The sequence below is a fragment of the Babesia bigemina genome (genome assembly GCF_000981445.1).
Source record: "Babesia bigemina genome assembly Bbig001, chromosome : II".
Taxonomy (NCBI): domain Eukaryota; phylum Apicomplexa; class Aconoidasida; order Piroplasmida; family Babesiidae; genus Babesia; species Babesia bigemina.
In genome coordinates, this window is record NC_027217.1 from 1,808,756 (window position 1) to 1,827,500 (window position 18,745).

General features: G+C 46.3%; 8 protein-coding genes across 8 annotated transcripts; 7 read left to right on the top strand and 1 right to left on the bottom strand.

The window, feature by feature from the left end:
* Positions 1 to 831: 831 nt before the first annotated feature.
* Positions 832 to 3,030, top strand: BBBOND_0208080 (glycyl-tRNA synthetase, putative; the record flags this gene model as incomplete). The annotated part of the gene is made up of 1 exon (XM_012912386.1): positions 832 to 3,030. The coding sequence occupies one exon, from the start codon at positions 832 to 834 to the stop codon at positions 3,028 to 3,030; it is 2,199 nt and encodes a 732-aa protein (XP_012767840.1).
* Positions 3,031 to 3,449: 419 nt separating this feature from the next.
* On the top strand, positions 3,450 to 3,728 carry BBBOND_0208090 (hypothetical protein; the record flags this gene model as incomplete). The annotated part of the gene is made up of 1 exon (XM_012912387.1): positions 3,450 to 3,728. One exon carries the CDS (start codon positions 3,450 to 3,452, stop codon positions 3,726 to 3,728), a length of 279 nt encoding a protein of 92 aa, XP_012767841.1.
* A 500-nt stretch (positions 3,729 to 4,228) lies between these two features.
* On the top strand, positions 4,229 to 7,993 carry BBBOND_0208100 (hypothetical protein, conserved; the record flags this gene model as incomplete). Its single annotated transcript, XM_012912388.1, has 7 exons — positions 4,229 to 4,297; positions 4,336 to 4,389; positions 4,428 to 4,720; positions 4,758 to 4,947; positions 4,986 to 7,530; positions 7,567 to 7,846; positions 7,882 to 7,993. The coding sequence occupies 7 exons, from the start codon at positions 4,229 to 4,231 to the stop codon at positions 7,991 to 7,993; spliced, it is 3,543 nt and encodes a 1,180-aa protein (XP_012767842.1).
* A 94-nt stretch (positions 7,994 to 8,087) lies between these two features.
* Positions 8,088 to 10,772, top strand: BBBOND_0208110 (DNA mismatch repair enzyme, putative; the record flags this gene model as incomplete). Its single annotated transcript, XM_012912389.1, has 9 exons — positions 8,088 to 8,291; positions 8,330 to 8,471; positions 8,516 to 8,771; positions 8,849 to 9,944; positions 9,986 to 10,101; positions 10,142 to 10,256; positions 10,292 to 10,394; positions 10,433 to 10,578; positions 10,617 to 10,772. 9 exons carry the CDS (start codon positions 8,088 to 8,090, stop codon positions 10,770 to 10,772), a joined length of 2,334 nt encoding a protein of 777 aa, XP_012767843.1.
* A 1,297-nt stretch (positions 10,773 to 12,069) lies between these two features.
* On the top strand, positions 12,070 to 12,446 carry BBBOND_0208120 (hypothetical protein; the record flags this gene model as incomplete). Its single annotated transcript, XM_012912390.1, has 2 exons — positions 12,070 to 12,079; positions 12,106 to 12,446. 2 exons carry the CDS (start codon positions 12,070 to 12,072, stop codon positions 12,444 to 12,446), a joined length of 351 nt encoding a protein of 116 aa, XP_012767844.1.
* Positions 12,447 to 13,741: 1,295 nt separating this feature from the next.
* Positions 13,742 to 14,149, top strand: BBBOND_0208130 (hypothetical protein; the record flags this gene model as incomplete). The annotated part of the gene is made up of 2 exons (XM_012912391.1): positions 13,742 to 14,019; positions 14,059 to 14,149. 2 exons carry the CDS (start codon positions 13,742 to 13,744, stop codon positions 14,147 to 14,149), a joined length of 369 nt encoding a protein of 122 aa, XP_012767845.1.
* A 512-nt stretch (positions 14,150 to 14,661) lies between these two features.
* Positions 14,662 to 15,423, top strand: BBBOND_0208140 (hypothetical protein; the record flags this gene model as incomplete). Its single annotated transcript, XM_012912392.1, has 1 exon — positions 14,662 to 15,423. One exon carries the CDS (start codon positions 14,662 to 14,664, stop codon positions 15,421 to 15,423), a length of 762 nt encoding a protein of 253 aa, XP_012767846.1.
* Positions 15,424 to 15,860: 437 nt separating this feature from the next.
* BBBOND_0208150 (hypothetical protein) lies at positions 15,861 to 16,715 on the bottom strand (the record flags this gene model as incomplete). Its single annotated transcript, XM_012912393.1, has 1 exon — positions 15,861 to 16,715. One exon carries the CDS (start codon positions 16,713 to 16,715, stop codon positions 15,861 to 15,863), a length of 855 nt encoding a protein of 284 aa, XP_012767847.1.
* Positions 16,716 to 18,745: the final 2,030 nt, after the last annotated feature.

The window sequence follows — 18,745 nt, forward strand, 5'->3', positions numbered from 1 at the left end:
GGTGCGGAGGGCACATAACCCTCCAGCGACGCCACCGGGACGCTCGCTGGCATGTCGGACGAGTTGCCTACCTTCCAATTGGGCCGCTTGCCGCTCACCCATCTGAAGCCGCTGTGATCGAAAGACGTCACGTCAATAAAACCGCTGTATAGGCACTCCTTCCTCAACACATTTTCCTGCGTGATATTTTGAAAATGCAACCGGCGAACCCACATTGGGATTGCTAGGAGGCAGCAATATGTTCAAGGTCCCGTCGCCCTTGATGCTGTCGTGCAGCTGCTCCAACATGTGGGAGACGTCCTCTCCGACGCTGCAAAACCCAGGTTCGGCGACCAGCAAAATCAGGTCATACGCAGACTGGTCCAATCTCCGCCCAGCCAAATCGGCGAGGGTCATGTAATCGTAGTCTTGGTCAAAACTAGCGGGCTGCGTAAGCACGGGCGACAGCACATTGTCCAGTTTGAGAAGCGATGACGCAATGGAGGAACGTCTACATTGCAACACACCGAAATTGACGTGCTTCTCCAAGTTCTCCCTGCTTGGCGCGACGACTAAGATTCGCAAAGACATCGTGATCGGCGTCGACGGTCCTGACACAAAAAGTTACACCTCCACTGGCATCTATGATGTCAGCGCGGAAAGTGTTCTGAAATACAAATTAGACGCACATTGGCATCAGCATGTGCGCACTGAAGCACCGCGCTGGATTTTTGCTTTTGACGCTGCGTTCATCGCCCGAAACCCAACCTACCACGGGCGCGCGAACGCATTGCACATCTGCGCAAGCACGGCAAACCGTATTTGCGCCTACATCGTTGCACAGCGGTATTCATGTTGAAGATATCATCACTGTATGCAATATACCTAGTTTGTGCCGCCGCCAAATACGCCACCAGGGGATTCTCAAACACGCCGACTGTACTGAGCCGGGGATCGATACGGCCGTCGCCAGCATACCGCACCGAACCTTACGGCAGATTCGGTCACACAAAAGCGTACTTAGGCGCTAGACAAGCGAATTCTGAAACCGCATCAACGGTCAGGAGGAGAAGCAGCACGCTCCAGACGCATCGTACAACCATACCCAAAATGGAAGCGTCCCAGCTCTCAGAACTGCTGAAGAAAAACAAAACGCAGTGTGAAAACCTTCTAAAGCGAAGATTCTTTTACACCAACTCCTTCGAAATATACGGAGGAGCCGCGGGACTCTTCGACTACGGGCCGCCAGGATGCGCACTCAAGGCACAGCTCGAAGACCTCTGGAGGAAGCACTTCATCGTCTTCGATGAAATGCTGGAGGTATCATGTCCTTGCATTACCCCCTACAGCGTACTCAAGGCGTCGGGGCACGTCGACAGGTTCACGGATCTCATGTTGACGGATTTGAGCAACGGCGAATGCTACAGGGCCGACAAGTACCTCGAGGACGTAATAGACTGCGTCATCAGCACCTTGGAAGGTAAAAACGTAACGGACAACGTCAATGCAAAGAATGTGGCACTTATGCAACTGGGACGTGAAGAACTGCAGAAGCTGCAGAACCTCGTGGGCAACATGACCTCAGAGGACGTTGATGCCTTAATACAGCAGTATGGAATCAAATCGCCTCAAGGAAATGAGCTGTCCAAGCCGTTCCCCTTCAACCTTATGTTTCAAACTACAATTGGGCCCAAAAAGGATCAAAAGGGAGGCACGAACTCCGTTGTATACCTGAGACCCGAAACTGCACAGGGCATATTTGTCAACTTCGGCAGGTTGCTCGAATCGAATGGAGGCAAGATGCCATTCGCCGCGGCGCAAATCGGTCTGGGGTTCAGAAATGAAATCAGCCCGAGAAATGGGCTACTCAGAGTTCGTGAATTCCTGATGGCTGAAGTCGAGTATTTCGTACACCCGGAAAACAAGACCCACGCAAGATTCCACGAATTCAAGCATGTGATGCTCAATCTCCTGCCGAAAGAAACACAGGAGAGGGGAGAAGCGACGCTGGTCTCCATGACAGTGGAAGACGCCGTCAACAACAAAGTTATCGCAAACGAGGCCCTAGGCTACTTCCTCGCGAGAACAAGGCTATTCCTCGAAAAGTGTGGAATTATGGGTGAAGGATTGCGATTCAGGCAGCATATGTCCGACGAAATGGCGCACTATGCCTGCGACTGTTGGGATGCGGAAATACTTACATCGTACGGCTGGATTGAGGTCGTGGGACATGCTGACAGAATGGCGTACGATCTGAAGGCACACTCGCAGGCCGCTAATGTCCAGCTGAACGCCAGCCATAGGTACCCGGAACCCATAGTTGTCGAGAAGGTTACTCCCACATACAACAAGTCACTCATCGGGAAAACGTTCAAGGACAAAAACGCGCAGCTGCTGCGAATACTGGACAACCTACCACAAGATGAAGCATTGCAAATGGAGCAAGAACTCAACACCACGGGGCAAACAATCGTTAAAGGCGACGGCGGACTGGAGTTCGTTGTCACAAGAGATATGCTATCATTCAAGGTTGTCAAATCGGTGGTTTGCGAGGAAACGTTTACGCCGTCAGTCATCGAGCCATCTTTCGGCATGGGTAGACTCATATTCTGCATATTGGAGCATTCCTACAAGATCCGACAGGCGCAGAAAGACCAAGAAGAGCGCACGTACCTTGCGCTCAAACCCATACTGGCCCCAACCAAGTGCTGCCTCTTACCACTGTCGTCAAAAGAAGTTTTTAACCCGTTGATATCGAAGATACAGAGGCACATGAATGACCTGGGGCTGTCATACAAAATTGACAGCACCGGCGCCTCCATCGGAAAGCGGTATGCAAGAACGGATGAAATCGGCATCCCCTTTGCAATAACCATAGATTTCCAGTCTGTAAATGACGGAACCGTAACGCTCAGGGAGCGCGACTCAATGGAACAGGTGCGATTGGAATCCGAACAAGTGGGCGACGTCATCGCGGACCTCATCAGAGGCAGGACAACTTGGGGCGACGTTACCAAGGCGCATCCCATATTTACGCAGCAAGAAGTATAAAGTACTAAGTAAAGTGTTTACTATTTTTCAGACTAGATAGCACCCTAATGTCGTCGTCTGATATGGTTTCACCTGTTGTATTCAGTAAAATCGACACCTACACCTACCCAGCTCGGCCTTCACAACGTTCTCGCCTTTACGAGCGAGGATCTCTTCGATGTTCTCATTGGTCTCCCCAAACCAGCCTAACTGGTCTGATATCAGGTGGACTGCAACTGTTCAGACAACGAAACATGCCACTTACGGTTTTCGCAGCCAGAGCATTTAACGTATACCACACCGTGGTGATATGACCGCTGTGCAAAATGATATGCGCTGAAGGTGCCCTACCTTTGAAAATGATTTGGCACTCCTCATATTGCAAATCTTACATGTGAAGATTATTATATACCGGTCACTCGATGTCTTCGGAATCGGCAATGGAGATTCCGCCAGCGGTGCCGGGGGCTTGCTACCGCTGCTGTAAAAGCGGTGGTAATGACGAATCGACGCCGAAAATGCAAGCGAGGGACTCCAAACAGCCAGCAGACTCCTACGTAATAATGGTTGACGCAACCACCGTCTCATTATTCATAAAATGTTTCAGCTCCCTCACGAGAAGAAAGCACTTAAACGCAAGACTACGGCATGAACATCTTCTACTGCTAATAGACACCAAACTGCTAAATCTATATCTGAATAGAGAGCGTATACACTAAAGTAAGGTGGGCTGCGTTTCCGATAGACACGCCTTCCGTGACGTCAAACACGCAACATCAGAACGATATCAGAGATGGGCAATAGCTCACGATAATTGCACACATCCCACTAACAAACCATTCACTATTTGGGGGAAACATAGACACAGGCATTGGTGCTGTGAATAAGGCTATTCCCACCACTTCACAACCTACCACGCACTATGTAAGCGACATTCCTCGCGGTACCAGAGAATCTGCTTTTAGTGAAGCGTTGAAAGTAGTCTACTGTAACAATGAGCGGAGTGAATTATTGATAGCGATATTCGTTTTAAATAGGTTGTGTTTGTTGGAGACGAAAACACGAATAATCGCAATACACGCTAAATGTGTAACGGCGCCGCTTTACTATTGGCGCTCTTGCCCTCCTATTAGTGGACCTACGCGAGGTAATGACGCCATTCTGGTATTATATGCAACGAATCCTGCGCTACATTGCAACACGCCGAGCATAGTTCAGGATGGCGGCACAAGCATTCACCGAGAGCCTTTTTGCCGAAGGCGAAGAGAACACCGTAGAGGAAGTAAAGGTATGCGTTGTGCTGAATCGTCATACACTGGTGATCAGAAATCTGGTGCGCCGCCGGCTGATAAGACATCGGGAGCTTCAACAAAGCAGCACGTGAGTCAAAAATGTAGCTCTCCGAAATGCAAACGCAGATTGATGATATAGAGAAATGGCTCATGGAGAATCTAACCTCCATAATACCGTCAGATATGCAATCCATGTACATCAATAAAAACAACATTCTCTTCGCTTTCAAGAATGACAGTTCGGACGAGCAGGTTGTAGCTCAATACAAGGATTGGGTATCAGAACTCACCAAAGGAGGAAGGAGATCGGTTCTGTCCAGTTTCGACGTATCAGCGCCGTTTAACAAAATCGCGAACCATCGCTTGGAGGAAGCGAGGAAGCGGGTGGCACTCGATTACAAGACGGATCCTTCGTTCATGTAAGCTGGTGCTCAGATGTAGTTAACAGTTATACAGAAGGGTTATAGATGTAAAAACGGGGAAATACATTCTATCAAACCTTCTGAAGGCAGCAGCGGAACAACGATCAGGATTGCTAAATTACGTCGAGTACATCCGCAGGAACATTGACTTGGTGCCCCTACCGGAAGAGCTTAATAGATACGCACTCTCGCAAAAGCTCGCTTACGAAGGGGCCAGGAAACATGTAAGACACTATTGGTCTGAATAGTCACCGATTTGTAGCTATGGTTTCTCTTGGGTTTAGCGGAAGAACTCAAGCTCGTGCAAAAATCAAAATCATTCACATTCAAGGTAGCTCCCGTTAAAAACGGCAACGATAACAATCCGTATCTTCTAGACAAATACGTCACAGCCAAATGGCTTAATATCAGGCCAAAAGGTTTGATTGGAAGCCCCGAGGGCGGGGTTAACACAACTGCAGAGGAATCAAAAATACTGAGCTCCATGTGTCAAGAGGATATGTCCAACAGCTCCATCATGCTGGACGAAAGCGGTTCGTTTGTCTTTCCAGGTGATAGCTCACAGGCTTTATCAAGCTTTAAGATGATGGACATGATGCAGGACTCTGCGCTATCGCATACGCAGTTAATGAACGCGTTCAGTATGAATGAAAGCATCGGACCATTCGGCGATTTCAATGCGGATGCCTCCATGTCCAACTTATTTAATTTCGACGAATCGCTGGCGGGCAGCCGCCGCATAGACTCATTCAAAGGGTCTATAAGCGGGAACAGCTGGAAGGCCTTGGAACAATCCAAGGTAAAGAAAACGAGGGTCGCAGATACAAAGAAGGTGGACACAGTCCAGAAGTTTCTAGAGAAAATCGGAAACAAACGAACGAGTAACGAATTGAAGAATGCGCTCAATACCGTCACGGTGCTTGAAGCTGCTTGCAAGTTGTTCGGAACGGGGCCAAAGTGGTCGAATCCCGACAAAAATGAGTTCGATGCAGGAAACAAGAGAAATGCCCTTGTATACATCATGCCTCCAAGGGGGATAAATCAAAACAGCATAGCGTATAACTACCTCCTTCAATACAAATCCATCCACCAAAAGCTGAATGGAGGAGTCAGGCAACAACACGCTGTCTCTTACGGCATTATCACATTAGGGCAATCTGCACCCGGGGAACCAGTATCATCGTTTCAAGTCAACTGCGCACCATGGTTGAGTGAAAAATATAGCGAGAAATGGAAAAGGCTGGCGTCCTTCATTGGTAAATCTCCATGGATGAATATATCCCATCAACCCATACAAATCGCGACTTCATCCAACGCAGATGAACCGAAAAAAGAGAGTTACATAGAGGAGGTGAAAGACGGGGACACTCCCATTGTTAGCGCGCAGCAAGAAGAGCCTGTGGTTAGCGATCGTCAAGGTTCACCGGAGCCGGAAAAGCCTCCTGAGGGGGATAACCGAGGCGAACTTTACGCGCCGGCAAGTGAGACGCAGAAGCAGCCAACTCTTAACACTGACGTCAGTCATCCTGATAAACAGATGCCTGAACAAACCGTTACCATGGCTGGTGGTGATAATGAGAAAATGCTGGTAGAGAGTACAAGTGTGGAAAAGGCAACCGAGGAGCAGCATTCCAGCGCAGAGAAAGCATGTGAAACTACGGTGAACGAATCTCAAGATGAAATTCATACAAGTGGCGGTGATTTTGCGACTGAAGGAGACGCCATTGAACCTAAACGAGAGCCTGTGGTCTTGACTCCAAAGGATATGGAAGACAACCAAATGACCGCACAGAAACCAGACAACAGGAACAATGAGCCGTTGGCACCACATGATATGACCATTGGTGGCAAACAGATGAAGCTCACAGAGCTTTTCCGTTACGTATACACAAAGATGAAAAAGGTCAAACCGTTGCCGGAATTCTCGCCCGAATTGATCGGGCGATCAAAGCATCGTTTAAACCGCATGGCAGACGAAGATCTAACTAGCGATCTAAATATTACGGGCAAGAGGAAACGAATACTTGATGAAGAGCTTTTGCCAGATGCAATCAGTCTCAATTACGCGCAAATCAACAAGACCGCCTCACCGGATGATAGCCCCAATAATACGGAAGAGGGGCCAGCTGAAAGTCCTAATATCCAGCGTGATACAAATGACGTGTCTGATGTACAGAAAGCGCGCAAGAAAGAACGGATCAGAAAAATGAGAGAATTCGTGAAAAACATGTTCGAGGTGGAAGCCGAAGAGAGTGAAGACGAAAACCTCTCAGATCCAGAAGATATTAGAAAAAAGTTACAACTACTAAAAGAACGATTGCAACACTCATCAGGCGAATCGGAAAGTGATTACGAAAGCGGTTCAGATGTGGCTGAAGAAATGAAGGATTTTATCGCAGAAGTAGAAACCTTCAACGCGGAAGACGAAGAGCTGGCTAAACAAAGGTTCTACGCCGATATTAAACAGCAAGAAGAAAATGAACTCGCGAAGCTTATGCCACTCAAAGAACGGAGTGAGCGAGAGTTGACCAGAAGGGAGGAAAGGATGAAGTTGCTAATGCAACTCAAAAAGGCAAAGCACTTGCACGACATACAAGATCTTCATCCCAGCGACTTCGAATCATCTGACGAAGAAGATGGAGAAAAGAGCACGCACGGAAAGCCCAAGAGGCGCATAACTAAAGCCGAACTTGAACAGTTGTTGAAATTCAAAACTGGAGTTGGTGATGTCAGTGCAAAGCTTTCAGAAACCGATGAGTTGCGTGTATTCATAGAGTCAAAGCTCCAGGGATCAAACAAGCGCGCAGGTAAGGTTGCTACCTTAAAGCATAACAATTATGCAGATGAGCCTCCAACGGTGCGAAACCAGATAGAAAGGGTGACGAATAGCAGACGGGACACCATGGATAACCTGCTTTCCTCCCGAGCTAGCGCAAACATATTCGGCGAAAACCTGGAGAAACCGGTTGTCAAGACATCGCCCTTCGGAGCACCCTCAACGGTCAATCGCAACATAGCCGCAGACCCACTCGGGTGTTCTTCTAAGCAGCAGTCGACCATTGTCATGAAGTCGTTTAGGTTGAATCAATCAATGATGAAGCCACTCAACAGCACCAACATCAGGTACGACGTTATAGCAGCGATACATTTATTTTCAGAAACGTCGGGGGATTTACGGGATTCCACAAACCAGAGGTTCCGCCGAATGACGCGCAAAGTCAGAACATAGCTCAGAAAGGCAGTAAAACCAACACATCCAATAAATTTTGAGCTCTTGTGCTGATCTTCTGTACACACTCTGCTGCTGCGCAACAGTGAGAATCTAGTGCGCGTTGCTCAAATAACGGCGCATTTGCAGTGTAAAATGGAGGAAAATACATCGGCAGAAATATTTGACGGCGATGCTTCCTACAAACACACAGTAATATTGGCTATAGTATGCAAACAGGAGAGGTCAGCTGTGAAACATCTGGGCGTCGCGATTTGCAATTTTCTCAACTCATCATTGCAAGTAACAGAAATTTCGGACAATGAATTCTTCACGCTACTCGAATCCGTCATATTACAGGTGGGTGGGCAGCTGGCGTGTCTAGAATCGCTTCGTAGGTTGGACCGACGGTGTGTACGCTGTCTACAACCAAGGATGCCATAGATGTCAAGCGCTTGAAGCACATACTCTCGTTATGCAACGTACAATGTATGAGCCATACCTTCTCAACTTCGAAGGACGCCACGTCGGCTGTAGAAGGTAGGTCCATAGACATGTACTTAACGTGCCACATTCTGCAACAGAGATGAAGATCAAAAGCAATTTGGAATACCTGCTCGTCGAGGAGGATCATGTGAGGAATCATGCCAAACTACTCTCAATGCAGCTGGCCATGAAGGCGCTTCTAGGTATATTCGATACCTTCGACATCGCGAAGCAACCGGCGTACAAGCACAAATTCCATTTAGACGAATACAAGGTCGAAAAATACATGTCAATGGACAGAGCGGCATTTGCTTCTCTCTCCATATTGCCCAGTAATTCTAATTATATGAGTAAGTTTGTGGCAACGATGCAAAAAATATAACAGGTGAATCGAATACCACAACGCTGTTCGGATTGCTAAACAAATGCAGGACCAGTATCGGCACGCGTAGGCTGAGGATGTGGGTATCCCAACCACTTACTGATGCAAATGAAATTCGTAAAAGGCACGACTGTGTCGAGGCCTTCAAGGCTAACTTGTACAAAACAATACAGGCCGAATGCTTGAGAAAAGTACCTGACCTCGACGCGATCGTTATGAAGCTCAGGGCCATAGATAGTGGTAGCGATTTGGATGGTAGAATCAAAAGCACAATCACATTTGAAAACCTTGTGCGCCTTTACGACTGTGTTATCGCTGTGAACAGGATGGTGCAATTTGTCCTCGTTCCCTATGACGGAATACACTCCGAGACTATTAAACATATGTTTACCGAACCGTTGTTGAATATATCATCGCTATTCGAAACCTATTTACGGTTGGTGGAAAAGACGGTCGATCTGAAGGAAGCCGAAAAAAGGAACTACATCATTAATCGCAATTTCGATAACAAACTAGTGCAAATCGGTGGGAAGGTAGATAAAATAAGGGCTGATATGGAAGCACTAAGGGAATCCTTCGAGGATGAAATTTTCTACCGTTCGAACAAGGGCAGAAAGGGGAATAACCTCAAACTGGTAGAGTGCAGCAACATGGGGTACCTTTTCAGGGTCTCTAAAAAAGACCAAGCACTGCTTCAGGAGTCTGAACGGCTAAAGGGGTCAATAGAAAAGGTCAGGCTGAATAAAAATGAATTTCTTTTTACCACACCGCATCTCCGGCAACTGTGCGCAAAATTCAATAGCGCGCATAAAGACTATGAAAACGAGCAAACGGCGTTGGTAAACAAGGCGTTTAAGGTCGCAGCTACGTACTGGATCCTGGTTGAACGATTCGCAGATGTCATTGCTACCATGGATATTCTAGCGGGATTCGCTGAAGTAGCTGCGACTTTAAATTATGTTAGACCTGTGATAGATCTGGAAAATGTCGAAATTAATCTCGTTGCAGCGCGGCATCCGCTTGTAGAATGCGGACTTTCAACACGGGGCTTTGTGCCTAACGATCTGGTCATGAGAAGAGACACATCCAGAGTTCACATTACCACTGGGCCCAACATGGGTGGTAAGTCCACATACATAAGACAGGTGCGTTGTTAAATATAAACAGCGGAACTTAAATGTCGTAGGTAGGGGTCATAGCTGTCATGAATCAAATCGGTTCTTTTGTACCGTGCACCAAGGCAAAGCTGCCTATATTCAAACACGTTCTCTGCAGAGTAGGGGCATCCGACATTCAGTTACGGTACGTTTGCAGACAACGTATGATGTTTACCGTTATTCAGTGGCGTTTCTACGTTTCTGGCGGAAATGGTGGAAGCTGCCGCCATTTTGAAAACAGCCGACGAACACTCTTTGGCAATTATTGATGAACTAGGCAGAGGCACTTCTACGTATGATGTGAGTCCGGAGGAGTGCATTTACCATGACTGTAGGGTTTTGGCCTCGCGTGGGCTATAATAGTTGACCTCATCCAAAGATCCAAATGCTTCTGCTTGTGTGCGACGCACTTCCATGAAATGGGCGACTTGGTAAAAGGTGAACCATACGTGCGCCAATCGGTGAAAATTTTGCAGACCACGAGGGTGTCAAGAACAAATTCGTCAATGCCAAATACTTAGAAAATGCAAAACAAATGGTTTTTCTATACGAAATCAAGGACGGAATATGTACGGACTCCTACGCCATAAATGTAGCAGAAATAGCTATGTTCCCCCAAGATGTAATTTGAAATTCATGTTACCTATGCATCAAATGCAGGTTATCGCAAACGCGCAGAAGAAACTAAACGAACTCGAAGATGTCAACAAGTCTGAAGACTGGGAAACGCTGCAGCCGCTTTTGAGTTCGAAGTCATTCGACGATTTCAAAAGTAAATTGCAAGATTTGTGCAATAGCATCAAGTCAGACACTTAGTGGTCTTTTATATAACTCCATTTTACAAATGATGCAACGTATAAGTTTGGCAATTCCGAATATTATACTGCAGTGACCGAAGCAGTGTAGATTTCTTTGTCTGTTGTGTGGTGGTCAGTTATGCAAGACCCAGCTTATTCACGTATACCACCATGCCACTATCAGAGCAAATTCGTCATGGCGCCGGAAGTAGCGATCGTTGCCAGTGTTATTGAATCTCCCCCATCGCACGACGCCACCTTGTGTTTAATCAATTAATGTAATGTTATTTTTTATCACTTGCAAGGTGTTCATACACCCACCTGTCGTATTATTCCGTTCCGTAGTAGTCATAGTGATTGGGAATACCGGCCTCAACAATGCTTATTATGTGTTTTAATCGGCCTAGTATTAAATGCGGTTCGATTGTGCACCTTTGTTGCCTGAGAGGAATGTCATTGAATTAGTGACTAGGTCTCAATATATAGCTGTTTTATTATGGTATGCATTAAGATTTTAGCTATCTTATAAGATGATAGGTTGTTATCGAAGATACGCACTTGGTTCGTTTGTACTTTACGTTGAAATTTTTGAGGAAAAAACCTCGACCCGTTGGCAACTGTAGGCATGATGCTCTATGACCTTAATTTCCACCGCGAAATAAATAAATCGGATATCATAAATTCTCCCATGGTTTCATGCATCTATGAGATGCGTATATTGTGTTTGCGATCGGTCTTCATTGATTCCATTACGCAAAACACATGACCATAGCCAACATTCTAAATCATGAGATACAGTTGGCGATTTTACAATAGTTCTACAATATATCATATGCCTGAATGCATTCATTGTTATTTCGGAGATACATATCAATTACTCAACAACAATTCTCCATCCTGCTGCAACATGATTGTCGACTTATTAGACACCGGTACTGCTGTAGAATATCTCAACCCAAATCACAGAGAGTCTATATTGCATTTTCAACCAACATCGTATATCAACAGTCAAATAAACACGCTTGTGGGGTAAAAATGATGACCTTCGTCCGTACCGCTTTAGAATGTAGTTATAATAGAAGATCCACTTATGTTGATTTTGCTTGACGTTATGCGAACGATTACCAAAATGATTTAGAGTTCCCTATATACCATACATATCCGATTACCGAAAGCCTCCCGACATTCATCTGGGCAGCGTGGTTTGGTTTTACGTGATATACAAAAACTTTACCTTGACCACGTCAATGGCATTAATCGAATGAAGCAACTTGCTCAGAATTCAAATCGAGCTTTTACTTAGGCAATTGCGAGTAATGGGAAGAGGTTGGCTGTTTTACTGTTCACCACAGATCGGAGGTGCATATCGCTGCAAGGCTGCGGCGTCACATACGCATCAGATGAGTTGTTCAAGCCGGAGACTACCAAACTCTATGATGCGGACGCACAGTCTCAGTTTGGTTGCAAGATAGACCTTCAGACTGCGGGTGAGGCAGCGTTCTACTGCCCAGCACCGTACGTCCTGGACCCGCCTGACTGTTTCAACCAAGTTTACGTGGTCGCTGAAGTGAAGAACGTAATCGATATAGTCCTGTTATTGATTGCATTAGCATTCCAACACTTCGTTGCGGTGCGGATTAACGGCCAACTCGTAAGACCTGATGAGATGCTGCGCCAGACCCCGCCGTTGTAGTGCCGGTTCGTCACGACCAGGGGCATCGTCCTAGCCACCATACAGACTAAAAACTACTACTCCTAGTAATGAGTAGCTCAGAATTGGTAACCCATCTGACAATGAACCACGTTAATTGTCATGGTTCGTGTTGGTCTGTTTCTGTGGTGGCATGGTTCTAGCGTATAATTTAATAAATGTAATTGCCAGTCGAACGACATATTCTTGTGTTGTTGTAGCTTTTTGAAACTAGTGTGAACGGCCGTGGACCCGGTGAAGACCGTACTGTGGAATTACTTGTCACCTCACCATTGTTGGGCACTGTCTACCGCAGGCGTGGGAAAGATGCAACTTAGAGGTTGGTATCGCTGCCCACATTTTGACACCTTGACAATGCCCGTAATATGCAACAACGAACACTACATGATAAATGTCAGTGGACTTAGGCGTACCCGCTAGAGTGGATGAGTCTCTACGGCGCCAGTGGCTTTAGTCGGACCATCGCTTAAAATGGAAACGGGAAATACTTTCTCTGCTACCTTTATCTGCGTTTAGCGCCATATCGAATGATTTACTAAAATGCATATAATCATACTGGCAATTGCGAATCACTTCTCTAGGTGACACTATGCTCAGTCACAGACCACAGCTGTATGGGACGTGTGAGAGAAAACAAGTAAGTGATTCACAATGGCGTGTCAAGTCTCACTTAAATGATTAAGGTTTGGGAAGTGGTAAAATTTGCGAAAGTCAGTGGATTGCGTTAAAGAAACTTCAGCTCAATGGGTTGCTACCCATTGATGTTGCAACGTTAAGTTTTCATCATAATCCGGTGGTCATTGTTTGCATCGAAATCGCTCAAGGAATATACAGATGAATGATTGATATGTTTATGTTGAAAGAGTTTGTTAGCCAACTGACGCAATATGTCATTCACCGATGACAACGCCCATATCAGGAGGGAATGAATAACCATGACACCTTAGGCAGACCTGTCGACCTTTTACGGTTTTACACAGATGTGATGATGACATACATTATTACGTCGTACGGAGATTATCGCAGGGATATGACATTCCACCTATGTCTAATCGCTACCTGGTTGAGACTGGGGTTGCTAAGGTGATCGATCATACTTTTTCTTGTCAGAACTTTGGAAATTGCTCAACAGCATTAGTACATTTGACGCTCCCAATGTGAAGATGTAACGCCAAATTGACTATGGAATGCACTGGCAAAGTCAGCCTCCAATGAAACGTCAGCTGATGCACATGACTGGAAGTAATCACTGACAACCGTCGAAACTGCAGCGTGGCATGTCAGATACTGATACTTCCGACAAGATTCAGCATTCGCGCAGGCTGTGTGACACGCTACCTAGGTGCCAAAACAGATTGGGAGGAAACATCCGCTTGTTAAAAATTATTCCGTTGCAGCACGAATCACAATATTTGCCCAAATATGACGTACAGAATGGTTATATACACACAAGCATCATAACTAGCGTATGCATCGTAGTCCGGAAGATGACCTTGATCCGGATTCGGGAGCATACCGTGCTATCAGCTTACAGAATAACCATGATGCGAAAACGGTGAGCTACTATTTCGTGACGCGCGGTTGCTCATCTCAGGCAACGTATCGAGAAAGCGCGGAGTCCAACACACTACCTTGGCACAAAAGGTAGCAATGGTAGCGTACAAAAAGGTAACAAACGAAAATAAAAACATTCACTCGGAATAAAATGCATTATTATTATCGTGGAAGACGGTAGCAGGGGCGTCATAATTGTTCATTGAGTGACTATCGTGTAGACAATGAACGGGCCCCGCAGAAGCCTGTAGGCTGTGTAACATACCACAACGAATTCGTCATTGAACTCCGACCTTCCACGCTTCTCCTAATATTGTAGCAAGATATACAGGCTTCGTGTGTGCTACACGCATGTAAAACACATGTAGACAGTAGTTTGCGTTGTGCGTGGTGCCTGTCAAGATTATTGTGTGGATCTGTCCAACACACGGCAGATCGGTTGTCAGCGTTTCATCAAAGTGCGTTTGTGTGCTGTGTAGACGGGTTTGTGGACATTAATCAGGATTCTAAATCGTAGAAGGCCGCAACACGGGTGTTTTGCTTACCTGACCTTAAGACACAACTGCTTGCACACCGGCGTGTAATTTGACGAACAACATCTATAGGCACAACAATACTCTATTCTAACTGGTCTCTATAAAAAATGGTATATCAATCGTTGACCGATGTTCCTCAGAACCTCAAGGAGGGCATTGACTGGTTGATCGCCCTGAAGGGAGATGACCCTCAACACTTTTTGCAGGCCATGGGTACCGCACTTCACGAGCTACTTTCAAGTTATCCTGCTGGGTTGACCCGTTTGCCAGCTCTCGAGAAAATCAAACCTACGACTAAAAAGTTCTTGCAGCAAAAGGAACTTCAAGACCAGCCATTCGTCGAAATACTCTTGGAACGTTTTCATAAGCCTCTGAAAAGGGATTTCACCACTGTGCCCATGTGCGATGGACACATCGTGGAAAGCACAAATACGAACGTCGTAGTTGCCAGGCGTGTCACTCCCAGATCCATTGCCAAGAGCATTGGTGAAGTTGTGGATGTTGCGGAGAAGTTCTTGGAAGGCATCAAAGAAACTGATGGATACGTTTCTGTTTACGGTGAAGACGCTACGTGGATTGACTCATGCTTGGAAGACCCGGAAGCTTGTGCAGTGGTATTCGTGGGAATAGCGCCAATGTTGTACGCAGGTCTGCGTACTTTGAGGAAGGTTAGCGCAGCAGCAGTCAAACAGGGGCCAGATTCTGATGCGGCTAAGCATTTGGGGCCCATTATTAAAGCGCTAGGTTTTGATGATGGGGTATGCCGCGATGACCTGAGTGCTCCAGCAATCCGCAATGCCTTGAGAGGTATCAATCCACGAATATTGACTATAATCTACGACATTGCTGGATTCTTGGCATTCTATTGATTAGGGATCGCAACTGATCTGTACAAACATCCTGCCCAGGATGTTGCTTCCCGTAACCAGCGAGTTGGCATCACTAATTCTCCCGAATCATACATAATTCAAGAAATGCAGAGCCATATTTATACATATACACTTCATTCACAGTACTGCCGTCATTAAACGAGCGTAAACACAGTTCTCAATATATCTTTAATTGAGTAAATGATGCGATGTGGCAGGTGATTTTCAGCGCAGAGCCAGTCGGCGGTTGTGTACACCATAGACGGTTTGTTGATGGTCACAGTTCATGACCCACATGTAGGACTCCTAAACACATAATCGAATGTATGATGTATCGCTGCCCATCTGGTGCATACCCAGTCCGTGCATTAGACGATCATGAAGAAAACCGACGTCCCATACGCTATAACTATGTAACATTTTTTCTAAGTGTGAAATCATAAAGGCATCATTATAGCAAGGGCACTCAGTGTTTGGATAACGCTCCATCCCAAGGTCGTATGGCCTGATGATTTCGTAGCACTCTTTGCGTCACGTGTATGGCAGGTACTGCTATCTTTTGGTTTTTCAACACTCCATTCACTTGAACATATACATGCGTTGTCCTCTGTCTTTGGATTCCTTCGCTGTAATGTTGTGGTAGTTTGCAGGGTTTTTCCTGTGTGTGCTCCGTTTGTACTCTCAGCAGGTTTCTGTATCGAACTTAGAGTCTTTATTCTTGTATCAAGAATATTCAACAGGTAGACAGCAATAGGCACCAGTTTATCAGCCTCAACTCGAAGCGCAGATTCAAGAAAAGGCACATACATCTCGAACTGAGATTCGAGCCTATTCCTCTCATCAATTAATTCGTCTGCACGGGGCGATTGTAAATCGATTTTCCCCAACTCTGCCTTTATATCGTTGTAGCGCGTGTAAATGTCCCATGCATTTCTGATATGTGTCAACTGGTCATCAGCAACACGGCTAAAACCTTCACAGAATTCATGAAGTTCATGGTACGTTGGGTAGCGGTCAGTAATCCCTTTTAACACATTATCGTTATTAACGTGATCCCCACGTAGAATTTCACCTACCTGGTTTCCGAATACTTGTAATGTATTAAGCAAAATAGATACGGAGCTCTCGTTTAGTAATTCCCGTACACGTTCAATTCTTTTAGACCTCATTGTATCACCCACCCAATAATCATCGATCGCGGGAGATCTCATAACTAAGCCATAAGAGAAGATTGTGTAGAAGCATAAAATGAACCAAACCACCTGCCATCTGTAATAGGTTATGTCTCTCATTTTTGATAGTAACCACGACAAAGTATCACAGCACTACAACTGTTGAGGATATTTAAATCGATATTCCTTGCCGTATTACCGTAACATTATGTGTTATCGTCAGGAATTCCGTTGGAGAGCATAGAGTATCGAACCCATATTATGAGATGGAAGTAGATGTGAATGAGATCTGATTTCAGTCGGCAATTCCGGCAGCGATAGCAACACTTTGTTGCGATCCAAGTGTACACCTACGTGTACGAAGTTACGTGCATTGTGTGTAGTGTCTTATGCAATTATGTCATGTGTAATTTTCACCGCGGATCCGTAGTGACATTGCTGGTCCCTGAAAATTTTCGCGCCGCTGCATGTAGTTTGTAATTAATAAGCCGGGTACCATTTCTTCGGCTGTATGATTGTTTTTTTTTGTTGTTGGTTCTCTTCGTGTCCGCTCATGCTTGTGGACTGGCAAACCAGGGCATGGCCCGCTTTGGCCAGTTGTACAAGTACGACACCTCTATCCAGCTTTAGCAGCGATTACGGGGCATTGCGGATATGGGTACGGTGCGCGTAGAATATGGGTTCCAGGACAGGCTCCTGTTGCCACCTTCGGAAGCAATGGTTGACCCTACTTGAGAGTCTACCTTGTCTGGGTGTGTGATGCGACTTTATGAAGGCGATGGCTATATGTTGGGATGTAACGTCGGTTGTGCTGCGTGGATATTGGTTTGTTAATTAGTGCGATGATTATGGCAAGCGGTGTGTGTTGCAGTGCTGCTTGGGTTGTTTGGGTAGTGTTGGGTTGTCAACGGTAGGTGGCTGAACACGGATGATGGGTAACGTGGGTTACCGCCACAACGTGGTATTGGCATGAGATGCGCCTGACGCAATGGCTTTGTTACGCATACTAGAGTCGAATGGTGGCTCGATGGAGCTCTTGTGTCTCGTGATGCGTCAGAGAGGCATTAGGGATTCGTTTAGGGGTGGTCCGTGCTGTGGGGCGACATGTTGTCTGGTAAAATGCCAGTTTGTTCATATGTAGAAGATCCCATTGCGTACTAATTACGCTATAATCGCGTTACCAGATACCGTAACGTTCAAATAACATGCAGATTTGCGATTCGGTGAGTCACTGGAAGAGTTGTACGTTGGGGATGAGAGTGTATCGAGCGGTCGGTGAATTATCGCAAATTACGTTGCAGTGATACCCTTGAGCGCCGTTGTTGACTTGTATGTTGTACTTGCGGATAATAGGGTATTTGCGACTTGACTGGTGTCTGCCGGGTACGGTGAGTTATGCTGATTCCTCGCAGCCGCTGCAGGGTGTTTTTGCGTTGACGCGGATGTGACCAAGACATGGAGCGGCGTTATGTCTGCACATTGTGATGCTCGGTGTCATTTAACCGTGGCAGATCAAGAGTCGGTAGAGTTGGGAGTGACAGCCTGCTGCAGGTATGTTGCGGATGTTGGCATTTCCCGCGTGAGTGGCGGTTTCAGCTCGCTGAGTGCGTCGACGCCGCTGATTTGGTGCTATGATTAATGGCAGGCGTGTCATTGATCTTGGCTGCCAGTCCCGCAGTTAGCGTCTCGAGTGTTGGTGTGTTTGCGAATTCAGGCAGGAGTGGGTGAGTAAGGGGGGGCAAGTGGAGTATGTAATTTAGGTTATAGGTGAAGTGTTCCTTTGCTTAAACGCGCGTATTGGATATGGATGAGCTCGGCACTGCGCGTGATAATGGTTTGGAGCGGGTGTATGCAGGCGCCTAACGGTGATGTATGACTGTTGGGGTGAGTTGGTAATGTGATTGGGTGCCGCACTTCCGTTGAGCGGTCAACGAGATGAACTGAGTGTCGATTTATGGATATCGGGGCTGTGCTGCGTGTTGGTTTTTGCAGCGTGAGTGGTGGTAGAGTGCGCGCATTCTGTGAGCACGGGGGGAGGTTGCGTGGGTGTGGGAGTGGTGGTGTTGTATTGCGTTTTTGCTGGTCAGCGGTGTGAATGATGGTAACGGGGTGATGTATGATGACGGTGATGGTGGTGTTGTGGTTTGTGG